Here is a 12,180-nt window from a genome sequence, read left to right as displayed (position 1 = left end):
GGAAAAATGGTTTAAATTGTAGGACACAGTTCAAAAAGAAACTGCAGCCAAAAGCTTAAGAAACACTTGAAATTTTCTGGCAGAACTTTTTTTGAGAATATCAAGATTTACCCTTGAAAACAAAAGTCAGGAAGATTTTGAAGGACGGTAGTGTTTATTCAACTCAAAGGGTTTCCAATATGGGAAGAGTTAAAATTTGGTATTCAAACAAGTCTCTGACTTGGTGTAGACTGAGTACTTTTATCCTTCATTGATGTAGGCTGTTGACCTCCTTTTGTGGTGAATGGAAGTTTAACTACCTTGCAATACTCTAAAACCAATGGTGAACCTTCAGATACTAACAACTGTGAAGAACTGGCCTGTGTCAAATTCTATTTGCTTTGTCTTCTTTTTAGTAATGATTTAGTATTCACATTTGGGTTTTGCTTTAGGAGACATTCTGAATGACAGCCATGCTGAAATTGTGGCCAAGAGGAGCTTCCAGAGGTGAGGCGTGAATGAAGTTTACTCAATGCTGTAACAGTGCTGTTACTCAATGCCACCTGAGGTTTTTGTGATGCAAATCATTTTGACCTATTGCTGAAATAGCCAAATTTTGCAGCTTCAGATATGAGAATGTAGTGAAAGACTGCATTACTTCTGCGTAGGCAACGCTTCTTTTCCTGTTGTCAGCAGGATTTTAGCCTAATTTTTATACTTCTAGGTATAAAGCTTTCACAAAAGTTTGCTTCTTCCTTTTTCTTGTAGAGCCTCTGTATGAAGAATTAGGATCTGATTTCATGTGACATCAATGCAGATCTGATGACTACTAGTCAGGGATAGAATTTTTGCTCTTTCTCACATACCAGTCCTCTTGTTTACATGGGATAAACTGGTTCAGGGAACTGAGCCAGGAGAATGGTAATTCTGCAGAAATTAGTACATTTCTTGCAATTTGATACACTAAACTGAATCTTGCAGGATCAGATGGGTTGCAGAGTTGGTAAAAACACAGACAGTGGGGGGAGAGTACCTTATGTATACAGTCTGAGACAGTTAACTCCACTGAATCCAACCCTTTGAGGTCTATTATTAAAGTTGCAATGATGTGTTTACATTTGTTACGTTGGATGCCATCTCTCTGTAAAAGCATAACTGATTGGCTCCTGATAGACTCCCATCAAGAAAGAACAGGCACTAGAGGGCATCTAAGTTTTGTTGTGTTCTCATGCATCAAAAATGAAGTAAATGTTTCATGAAAACTTTCTACCTAACAGGTATCTTCTCCATCAGTTGTGGCTTGCAGCTTCCCGTCAGCAGTGTATCTTTAGTCCAGGAACTGAAACTGGGAAATGGAAACTCAAACCAAATGTCGTATTTATTTTCTTCTCTAGTCATACCCCGTGTGAGTATGCTGGAGTGAACCAATTACATTGCTCCCACTTGTAGAATCTTTTCTGCCCCTTGTCTTTCTTTAGTCTCTCTTTGGTCTGCACTGAGAATGAGGCAGTAATTCATGTTACCAATACGTGCCCAAAGATGTACTTGACTGGTCCTCCACAGATAGATTTGGCATTTTGTCTCACTGGATGTGATTCATGAGAACTCAGTAAATCTAATGTACTACTCACTATGTAGTGGAATGTTTCACTTTAAACAATAGTGGCTACTATTTTCTTTTCCAGAGAATAACATACTTGTCAGAGGTCCTGTCATACTGCCTGGTTGTTTTGCTTTAAACATTATCTCCTTGGATTAAAATTTTAATGAAAAGTTCTGACATTTACCTCCGTTCCTAAAAACAACCATAGAAAAGATACCCCGCACCCAACTGTCAACAACCCCCAACCCCGTGAAACAAAGAAAAAAAACCCAAACAAGCACTAAAAAACCCCCAAACCAACAAGCAAACAAAAAAAGCCAAAACCAAGCAAAAAAGAAAAACGGGGGAGTAGAGCCAACACTGACTCACACAAAACCCCCCAACAAACCAAAACCACACTCCTGAAAAACAGGACAAAAAAATCCTGTTCATGAAGCATCACTAGCTCCCCAACACAAAACTTCTTAGGGAACGTAATGAAACTTCTGTAACGGAAAACATTCTTTGTGTGTTTAAAAAAACCAGCACGACAAAGATGAAAATCTGTTGACAAAATGAATGAATGCAGCCTCTTGGTCTACCAATGTATTGGGCATCTTGATGTTACCATGTTCTCTCAGTGGTGTGTTCTTCAACTGCTTCATAGTCTGTTCCAGAGCAAAGGAGTCTTAAGACCTCTCAAAATATGCCTCATCAGTACTTCATAGAGTGAGTTAGTTGCTCATACATTTTCATGAGTTTGAGTGCATTGCTGGAATATGCAATGTTATTTTTCTTCATTAGTGCATTTGAGATTAGAAATTACATCTTCAAATTTATTAGTGAGAGTAATTTCATTACTTTCTGACATTGTGAGAAATTTCTCACATAAATCACCTGGCCTGTCAGGCTTGCTTTGCTTTGAACTGAGCTTCAGAATTTTGGTTCTGAGCTTGTTTCAGTGATACAGATTAAAGTTTTCACCCTTACTTGACAGATGATTCTTTCATTATTCTTTTGAGGTTCGTATTGTTTAGTTAGATCAGGCTAGTTTTCCCGTAAGTCTTCAGCACTGCTTGTAGTCTGTCAAATGCCTTTGTTACCTTTTACTTTTTTTATAGGTTGTAAATTTTCTTTCTTGATTATTTCTTGCATAGAATGCAAAATGAAGCATATATTGGCTCAAATTTCAGTGAGATTTGATTCAGCATTGCACAGGACAATTTTGTTTCAAAAATGTGCTCTCATAGTTAAGTTTTCCTGAGTGAAGATCTGTGGAAGCTACTAGTAGTTGTAATATTACTGGTATGATGTATTCCAGTCACAATATGTGGTTTTGGCCAATTTTGTTATTTCTTTTATTCTAGGTGGAGATGCTTCTATTTTTCCAATCAGTGAACCGGAGAACCAGCTTTCTAAGCTGGTGACTGGAGGTCATGCAGGTGGACAATCAGCAGAATGTAGGAGTAACCATAATCACTTGTGTGCAGAAGATAAAAGGAAATCAGGGAAAATGGCAAGTAATCATATACTCAAGAGAATGAAAACTTATGATGGTGGTTGTTTTTCCATAATCACTGAAGACCTGGCTGTTCAGCATGAATCTGTGAAACTACAAGGCAACACAAGTCAGAAGAGCTGTGAACGTTCTGCAGAGATGCAAACAGCTAATAAGGAGACTGGCTTAGTGAGACCAAAGTTAGTAGATGTTCATAGAACTGGAGCAAAATGTGTACCTGGAGAGCTGGGTGATGCCCGAACACCTGGGTTAGGGTACCACTCTGTGGGATTATTACGAGTGAAGCCAGGTCGAGGAGACAGAACATGCTCTATGTCCTGCAGTGATAAACTGGCTCGCTGGAATGTGTTAGGGTGTCAAGGAGCTCTTCTGATGCATTTTCTGCAGTATCCAGTGTATCTGTCAGCAGTTATAGTGGGGAAGTGTCCATATAGCCAAGAAGCTATGAGGAGAGCAGTTATTGAAAGGTAAGTGCTCTCCTCAGATGGTGTGTATGGAGACAGTGAGTTTTGGAAGACAATGTGTGTCATACAAATACTAGAACTTTAAGAAGCTTTTTATAATGTGTTGTAGTGAGTTCGGTTTGTAACCGGGCAGAAACACCAATTTAGTGTAGTGGTTTGGTCCAAAATACTCACTACTGTTTACCTTCTGTGAGATAAGAATTAGGAGAAAAGCAGAGCAGGCACCAAACTTGAAAGAATATAAAGAAGTTTATTAACAGACCTAAAAGAAGAAAAAAATCATACCACACCTTCAGAACATTTCTCCTCCCCCCACCTTTCTCCCTTCTCCCAGTGACAGTGTAAAAAGACACCCCTTGAGATGTTCAGTCTGTTTTACCACTTCCATAATAACCTTGTTCAGTCCATTTAGGAAGAGGAGTCTCTCTTGCCCATGGTATGAAAACCTTATCACAACGAGACAGCCGCCCGGGTTGGTTCTCTGCTCACATGTGAGTCCCTTCCCCCAACTTGCAGCTTTTCCCACAACTGCTTTTGAGGGTCCACTCTTGAATTACTGGAGTACAATTTTAAGGTTGAGCCATTCAGAAACAAAAGTTCTCTTCACCCATGTCTGGGAGCATTTCATCTCTAAGAACAGAGGCCCTCCTTCCCTGGGAGCAAAGGGTCCTCCTCATCTTCATCTCTAGGACTATCTCTGGGAGCATCTCTAGGAACTGAGGTCTTCTCCTTTTCCATTTGGAACAAAAGTCCTCATCACTTCCATCTCTCCCTGCTCAAACTTCTCATTAAATTACAGCTGCTTCAACATCTGCCTATCTCAGCGCAGGTGCTTTTGCTCTCAAGTACAAGTTGAACGCTCCACCCCCCATGCCTTCATGAAATTACAACGGGATACTCTGATACATCATAGCTTTCCAACAGAATTTCAGCTTTAAGCATCTCCTCTTTCTCTTCCCTCAAGTTTTCAGCTCTTCACAGCACTAAAAGGATTGTTCTCACCTAGGCCTTGCAGCTGGAACGTCGCTTATCGCTGTTGCTCACATGATCTTTTGCCAGACAGCAGGGCAGCTTCAATTGAATCTTGGCCACACTGGAGAGGGAGGGGAGCCAAGCCGCTCCAGCTGCCCACAGCAGGGCTGTGGGGGGGTTCCGTGGGTGGAACAGGGCCCATCAGCTCCAGGATGGCCGTGGCCCGGCCTGGCCCGAGCAGGGCCGGGGCCGGGCCTGCCAGTTCCCACACGGGGCTCGCAGCCACCTGTTCCAGCGCCGGAAATGAGAGAGGGCTCTGCCCGGGGTTTGTTCTTAAGTGTGGATCACAGAGGCAGTCACAATTTTAAGTGGCTTAAAAAATTGTCCATATTCAAACTGGCCAGCTGATAGGTTCTGTCACGTCACAGAGGAAGCTGTAAGCACCCCTTTGCAAGAACATCACTTCTGAGACTATGCTTTGCTAACCTATGACATGTCTTGTAAGATCCCGATAGAGAATCTGTTAAAGTGTGAGCTGGATGAGCAGACACGTGGATTGTAAACTACCTGAATGACTGGGCCCAGAAGGTAGTGGTCTTTGGGCAAAGTATAATTAAAGGTGTAAGTAGCCATGTACCCCAGGGATCAATACTAGGTCAAACTTGTTTAATATGTTCATTAATCAGTCATCTGGATGATGGTGCAGAGTGTGTGCCCGGACAGTTTGCTGAAGACTCAAGAGTGAGGAGTGGGTGATAGGCCAGGGCATTGTGCTGCCATCCAGACGGACCTCAGCAGGCTGGAGAAAAGTAGGAACTTTATGAAGTTCAGCAAGGGGAAGTGAAAACCTGCATCTGAGGAGGAACAGTCTCGTGCACCGATATGTGCTGGGGGCTGCCCAGTTGGAAAGCAGCTTCACAGAAAAGGACTAGGGGTTCCTGCTAGACCTGAAGTTGAAAATGAGGCAGCAGTGTGCTCTAGCAACAAAGAAGGCTAATGGTGTCCTGGGCCACTTCAGGCAAACTCTTGCAGCAGGTCCAGGAAGATGATCCTTCCCCTGGATTGACACTGGTTAGGCCACATTTGAAGGGCTGTGTCTAGTTCTGGGTCTCACAGTACAAGAGGGATGTAGCCATACTGGAGAGAGTCCAGCAAAGGGCCTCGAAGATGCATAATGGATTTTTAGCACCTCTCATAGGCAGAGAGCTGGGACTACTCAGCCTGGCTGAGAAGGCTTGTGAAGAAGGCTGGAGAAGAGAAGGCTTGTGGGGATCTTACCAACTTGTATACATACCTGAAGGGAGGTGGCAGACAAAATGGAGCCAGGCTGTTTTCAGTGGTGTTGGTGATAGGACAAGAGGCAATGGGCACAAACTGAAGCACAAGAGGTTCCCATGGAACATCAGGAAACAGTTTTTTTACTGTGAGGGTGATGGAGCTCACTGGAAGAGGTTGCCCAGAGAGGTTGTGGAGTCTCCCATCTTTGAGTTACTCAAAAGCCATCTGGACACTGTCCTGAGCAGGTGGCTGTAGGTGGCCCAGCTGGAGCAGGGGTGGTTGGACCAGATGATCTCCAAGAGGTCCCTTCCCACCTCAGCTGTTTTCTGATTTACTGAAGTGATTCAGGACACCTGGTGTGTGACAGCTTGTACTGGTCAGCTGGAAGAAGACAGTTGTGTTGCACTGGAGAGGCAAAGCTTATATGCATTTTCATGGTGGTAAAAGTTTGTCTACTTCTTTAACCTCAGTTACATCCAAGATCTGATCTTCCTCCCTGCTGTGAGTAGTAGAGCTCTCGTAACACAGCCTGTCACCTCAGGGAGATGTATGTGAGAGATGAAGTACACTGCTGCAAAATGAGGAAAGTCATCTGTTGTGCACTGGCCTTCTTTCTCCTCAGATTCTTCAGTTGATGAAAACTATCCCAGCAACAAGGATAGGAGGTGGATATTTTTCTTACTGGGGAGGCTAAATCAGTAGAGATGAGTAGAGCAGTAGACAAGAGTAAGTGGATTTGGACAGAGTGAAAGGAAAGGAGAGCAAGAAGAAAACAGGGAACACAACCATTCTTTTTAAGTGGCAGTTACTAGACCAGTTCATGTGAAAGGTTTGACTTTGTTTAGTAATTCCTTTTGTCTGTACCCCTGCATCCTTCTAGGATGATTGTAAAAGAGGTCATACGTCTGTTAATGGAGAAGCTCTAGTTACATACACGGTGGAGCTTTCTGTATAATCCCTTCCTCATTCTGTAACACGTAACAAGAATTTGCCTAGCCTTGTTAGGCTTAGTGCAGTCAGGCACTTTTTCAGACTATTGCATCTGACAGTATGAATCTCAGTCTTAATTCCGTCTCTATGTAAATGTTACGGTGATTAAACACATGCTGTTTTTTCCTTGTATGGTCCTAATGTCATTCAGCATGCAACGGTAATTTAAGGTAACAAAGATAAGATTATACATAGAACTGTACATATGTTTTGTGTGTTTATAGGCTTTGATTATAAACCTTTAGGTTCATAAAACAATTGCTGATGTAATGCACTTGACTATGTAAATACTTTTACATAAATGATTTTTATTTTTCTTTGTGACTGCAGAATTATATTGCAGTTTTTGTCCTGCATACGTCATTGATTATAATAGCTTTTAACTAGACCTTTTTAAAAACCAATTCATTGTAGTTTTTTTAGGATGGACAAGGTCTTAATAAACTAATGTGGCTTTGTTTATTTTCTTTAACAAATGCTTTTCTGAAGGGAAAAATGCCTTAAAACCTCCTTGTCTCACCTGTGTAACTCATGTTCAATTCAGTTTTAATGTAAAAGAAATGTATTTTAGATAAGGAAGGGAAATGGTGCAAAATAGTCTTGTTTGGGAAGAACAGACTGAAAATCACTTGCATTTTTCCATGTTTACTTCAGGTGTCAGCACATCTCATCTTTACCAGATGGTTTTCTCACTCAGGAGGTTAAGCTGCTGCAATCAGATCTTCAATTTGAACATAGCCATCAGGCAATTCAGGAAGTTCAAACTAACAGCAAAACAAAACTTGTTCCTTGTAGCGCAGGTGAGTTATTTTGGCCTAGTTGCGTAACTGTGTGCAAAAGTCCAGATATAAATGAGGTGGGTTGGGTTGTTTGGAATGGAACATCATTCCTTGCCAGTATACTAGTGGCAAAGTATGAAAAGCAAGAAATTAATATCGGTCATAACTTAATTGTTAATAATGAATAAAATTTGTCTCAGCCTCTAGTTTCCAGTTTCAGCCTCTAGTTTCCAGTAGGGAGTTTTCAGACTGAATAAACACTTGGCTGATGCCACTAAGAATTTATAATCTAAACACAGACAGAAAATAACCAGAGGAAACAAAAATTTAGTACAAGAAGAAAACAAAAGACTTTTTATTTCAGTTAGTTTTGCATTCTCCTTGGTAATGAACAAAAGACTTGCCATGCTGAGTCATGTTTGTAATTGCTCCAAAAATCTGTGAATGAAGAAAGAATACAGAGTAGTATAGTGTACAAGTTGAATTGAAAGATATTTTGGGCATGGCATTTTTTGTTGTGGTGATGAATGAATATTTAAACCCCAATGTGATTTAGCAACGTGATCTCATTTGGGAAAAAAAAAAGGAACTGCCACTCTGTGTGTATGGCTAAGCAGTTTCTTTAAACTTGGACATGCCTGCCTTCTGCTGTTGCATACTTTTCATTCTGAACCAGAACTGGAAGTTTTTCTATTACTATAGGGCTAACGGTAAGAAAGAAAGGAGACAAAGGGTTCCTTAATGGAATTCACATTCATTAAACTGGAGTTATTTACAAGTGCTAGGAAGGAAAATACTTAAATTCTGTGGGATAGGAAGGAAATTTTATCATTGAAAAATAGTGCCAGTTAAGTTAGCAAAAAAGGCCTGAAAGCAGCTGTGACTAAATTCAGTGTATGCCTTTCTTTCTGTACACTTCTCAGGTCATTGCTTTAAGTAAAGATGAATGTTGCCTTAGCATGCTTTTTTTGTGGCAGGTGGTTTCATTCCTTGAAGGAGTGAAAATCAGAGTAAATTCTAAATTCAGGGCTGTTACACAGAGTATTGAAAGATGCTTGATAGGAACATTGCAGCTGTTATTTTAAGAAAATACGTGTTCTGTTTAGTGTTTTGAAGTTTGAGATAATTATGAAAAAGTGAAAGAACAGAAAATGTTTTAATTTTTAAGTAACGTTGTATCTGCTTATCAGAGTCTGATATCCTCTAACCAGGTGATATTTAGATATTTCACATGTGGAGGGTTTAATACCGGTCGTAAGGATCTAATGTTATTTCATGTTACACAGGATTGTAATTTAGTAGAGTGATACAGCATTGTACTTAAATCACAGTGTAAGTACAATTGGCACGTAGCAGAGTACAACAAATGCAACATACAGCTGAATTGTAATACAAGGGTGAGTAATTGCATAAGCAGTCTTTGAGCATCTTGAATAACAAGATGGTCTTTAGAGTGAATGCATGTGCAAGTGTTTTGCCTGTTAGGAAGACAGAGAAGAGGGAGAATTTAGGAAACAAGTTGTCTCGTGGTAGTAGAAGTTGAAGAACCTGCTGTTACGATGTGGTGGGACAGATTGGACATGTCAGTTTCTGTTGACATGCTGCTGATGCTTTGCTCATTACTTAGAAATTGTAAGGTATTGTATGCAGAGTTTCAACATTAAGAAGTTTACAGTCTGAGATGGTTACAAAGTTCCCAGACTTGAGGTAGAGTTTAAGGCTGTTGGCACTTGCTGTCTCTTTCAACAAATTGTTTTTGACTACTAGCTAATAATGTTTTTCAAGTAAAATCTACACGTATTTGATGTATGTCAGTTATCAAACATGAAACTGCTTAGAGTACACAATAAAATAATAGCAGACAATAAATTAAGAAGGAAAACATAGAGTGACTGGTGCAAGTAGTTTAGAGCAGTATTTCACAATCTGATGTGAAAATAAGCCATCTAACTTGGAAATTTCTTCATGCTTAGTCCGGACAGGATGCACAAAAGAAAGTAGCATCCTCTAAGAAATGGAGAATTACAAAGCTGGAGGCCAGTTGTTTAGAGGCATGGACTGTTAAATGATCTAATTAAGAAGAAAGCCCTGTGTGTGTGCGCACATGTGTGTGTTTTCATTTTTTTAAATTAAACATTCTTTTAGATACTGGAATTCTGACCCTAGAAAACCATGGTCCTCTTTCTAGTTTGAATTATTTTGGGAAGCAATACATGAACATACAGAATGAAAGGAACTGTTAAGTTCTGCTTTTGTGATAAGAGCATCTCCCTTGTTCATAACAATTTCTTCTACAGCTATCAGTTGGAGTGCAGTCCCTGAGCAACCCCTGGATGTCACCTCAGATGGCTTCCGCCAGGGAACAACAAAGAAGGGGATTGGAAGCCATCAGAGCAGGTGTGAGAGTGTTGTAATATCTGGACACATGTTTTATTTGTTAGCTTATATGCCTTTGTCAGCTCGTGTGATGTGGTCAGAGTGGGAGGAAATATAGCGAGTAGTGAAGAAGGGGGAAGGTAAAGACCAGGAGAAAAGGAAGAGTTGCTGTGTAAGGCAGAGAGGGCAGTTGGAATAAGGAAAGTTAAATGAGAATTAACAAGTTTATCCTATTTCTTTGTCACTGTTGAGACCATTGTAGATAAAGGTGGTGAGGGACTGTGATCAGTTTTTATTAAAAGGATGTTTACTGTTGAAGGAAACAGAATTTTTGCTTTGCATTTTTTTTGGTTGACAACTGTGAGGGAAATGTGTGCATTGCAAGTTCTCTTTCTAGAGATTTCTTTTTCTTTAGTAGTCGAGCCAGCTGACATGGATGTATGAGCATTAGAAGTGTTGCTTTGAAACATGACTTTCTGCCGTAAAGTTTGAAAATGTGTTGAAATGCTGGCAGCACATTCCTATCATGAACATGTCACTTTTCCAACTGTCATCTTGGCACTGTGCTCTTTAAGAAATCCTCTAACAATCATTGTTTAAAGAAATAGGTACTTTTCTTGAGGTTGAGAGGAATTGCTCATAAGCATCTGCAGACAAATTTCTCCATCTCTATGTTATCTTCATTTTAGGTGAGGTGGCCAAAATTATCATTGTTCTGTGGAAATTCAGCTTGAGGATTGGTGTTTGTGTTCTAGTTGTTAGCTGATTATACTACAAATTTGTCAATGGTCATATTGTTCATGTTTCCCAGACTTTTTGGGAGGATGATGACAATCCTGACAAGGGGTGAATAGCATAGTAAGTACAGCTTAGACAGTTCTTGTGGAGAATTTATTCATATGCCTGCAAGTTGCACGTTCTGAGCTTCTTGAAGTTATGCCTGATTTGACTGAAGTTTATCCTGGTATATCCTAGTATTTCCAAATTTTCAGTGGAAAGAAAAGGACCAGGAACTTGGTGGTTTATGACTGGTATTGGTGTCTGGGGTATGGCTAACACAGGTGACCTAGGTGACTTAGAGCATCTTTTAAGACAGGCTCTGTGTGCACTGTACAATATTTATTCTCAATGTGCAGTAGGTAAGTATTCCAGAAGACATGTGAAAGATCAAACAAATCCGCTAACCCCTTTTTCTCAGTTAAATTTGTTACATAGTATTTGTGCATCAGCTCTAAAATTTGAGAGCCATCTGCTAGCTGACAACTAGCACAAAAGTGTAAGAAGTCAATTATTGTTAAAAGATCCTCCTCTCAACATGTGCTTGAAATTCACTAAAACTTTAAAAAGTTATTAGCACCTACAAGACCATGTGATTACAAATGTCTTGTTTCCTTAGGAAATCAGGATTAAAAACAACGTCAAGGAGCAAGTAAACTATTTAAACTTATGAGATAAACAGTCACAAAAGGAACTTTTATAATGAAAATAAGGAATTTACAGCCTTATTGAGAATGGTGGTGCTTAGTAATAAACAAGACTTGTATTTCTACATTCTTTTTCCTCTCCAAGAGTCTCAGGGTGATTGCTGGGAAGTGTTGTTTGAGGTTTTCTTCCCCCTTTCAATATGCTAGATAACACTAAATACCAAGGAAGGTAAAACTGGCTGACTAAAAGGAATTTTTAGGTAAATATCTGGTCTGTGCTTTTGTTAATGCTTAATTAACTAAACTGCCAAAAACTACAATACGAACCTTTGACAGATTAACTTGAATATTAAATTTTAGAGCGTCTTTGCATGCCATCATCACCAATGGGGCTCAGCAGGGCTCTGTTTTAGGGCCAGTGCTTTTCAGCATCCTAATAAATGACTTGGATGCAGGACTCAAAGGTACACTAAGTTTGCTAATGACACTAAATTGGGAGGAGCTGCTGACTCCCTTGGAAGAAGACCCTGCAGAAAGACCTCGACAAAATACAGGGTTGGGCAATCACCAACCATAGGAAGTTTAACAAAGACAAATGCCAGTTTCTGCATGTGGCACAGGGGTGACCCTGCATGTATGGACAGACTGGGGAGCAAGAGGCTGGAAAGCAGGGCTATGGAAAGGGACCTAGAGGTCCTGGTTGATGGCAGGTTGGATATGAGTCAGCAGTGCCCTGGCAACCAGGAGGGCCACTCGCATCCTGGGGGCATCAGACCCAGCATTGCTGGCCAGGTGAAGGAGGGGATTGTCCTGCTCT

General features: G+C 40.4%; 1 protein-coding gene across 2 annotated transcripts in view; it reads left to right on the top strand.

Annotated features, from left to right (window-relative positions):
• ADAT1 (adenosine deaminase tRNA specific 1) overlaps nucleotides 1–12,180 on the top strand; it is a 29,279-nt gene that overhangs the window by 2,724 nt on the left and 14,375 nt on the right. For both annotated transcript variants that reach the window (XM_069026501.1, XM_069026502.1), the window contains exons 4-8: nucleotides 432–486; nucleotides 1,257–1,384; nucleotides 2,929–3,547; nucleotides 7,439–7,584; nucleotides 9,861–9,960. In XM_069026501.1, coding sequence (XP_068882602.1) covers nucleotides 432–486; nucleotides 1,257–1,384; nucleotides 2,929–3,547; nucleotides 7,439–7,584; nucleotides 9,861–9,960 — 1,048 coding nt within the window. The remainder of the gene's footprint in view (nucleotides 1–431; nucleotides 487–1,256; nucleotides 1,385–2,928; nucleotides 3,548–7,438; nucleotides 7,585–9,860; nucleotides 9,961–12,180) is intronic.

Source organism: Aphelocoma coerulescens, chromosome 11 (genome assembly GCF_041296385.1).
Source record: "Aphelocoma coerulescens isolate FSJ_1873_10779 chromosome 11, UR_Acoe_1.0, whole genome shotgun sequence".
Lineage (NCBI taxonomy): Eukaryota > Metazoa > Chordata > Aves > Passeriformes > Corvidae > Aphelocoma > Aphelocoma coerulescens.
The sequence above is the reverse complement of the archived record's forward strand: the minus strand, read 5'-3'. Positions and strand labels throughout refer to the sequence as shown.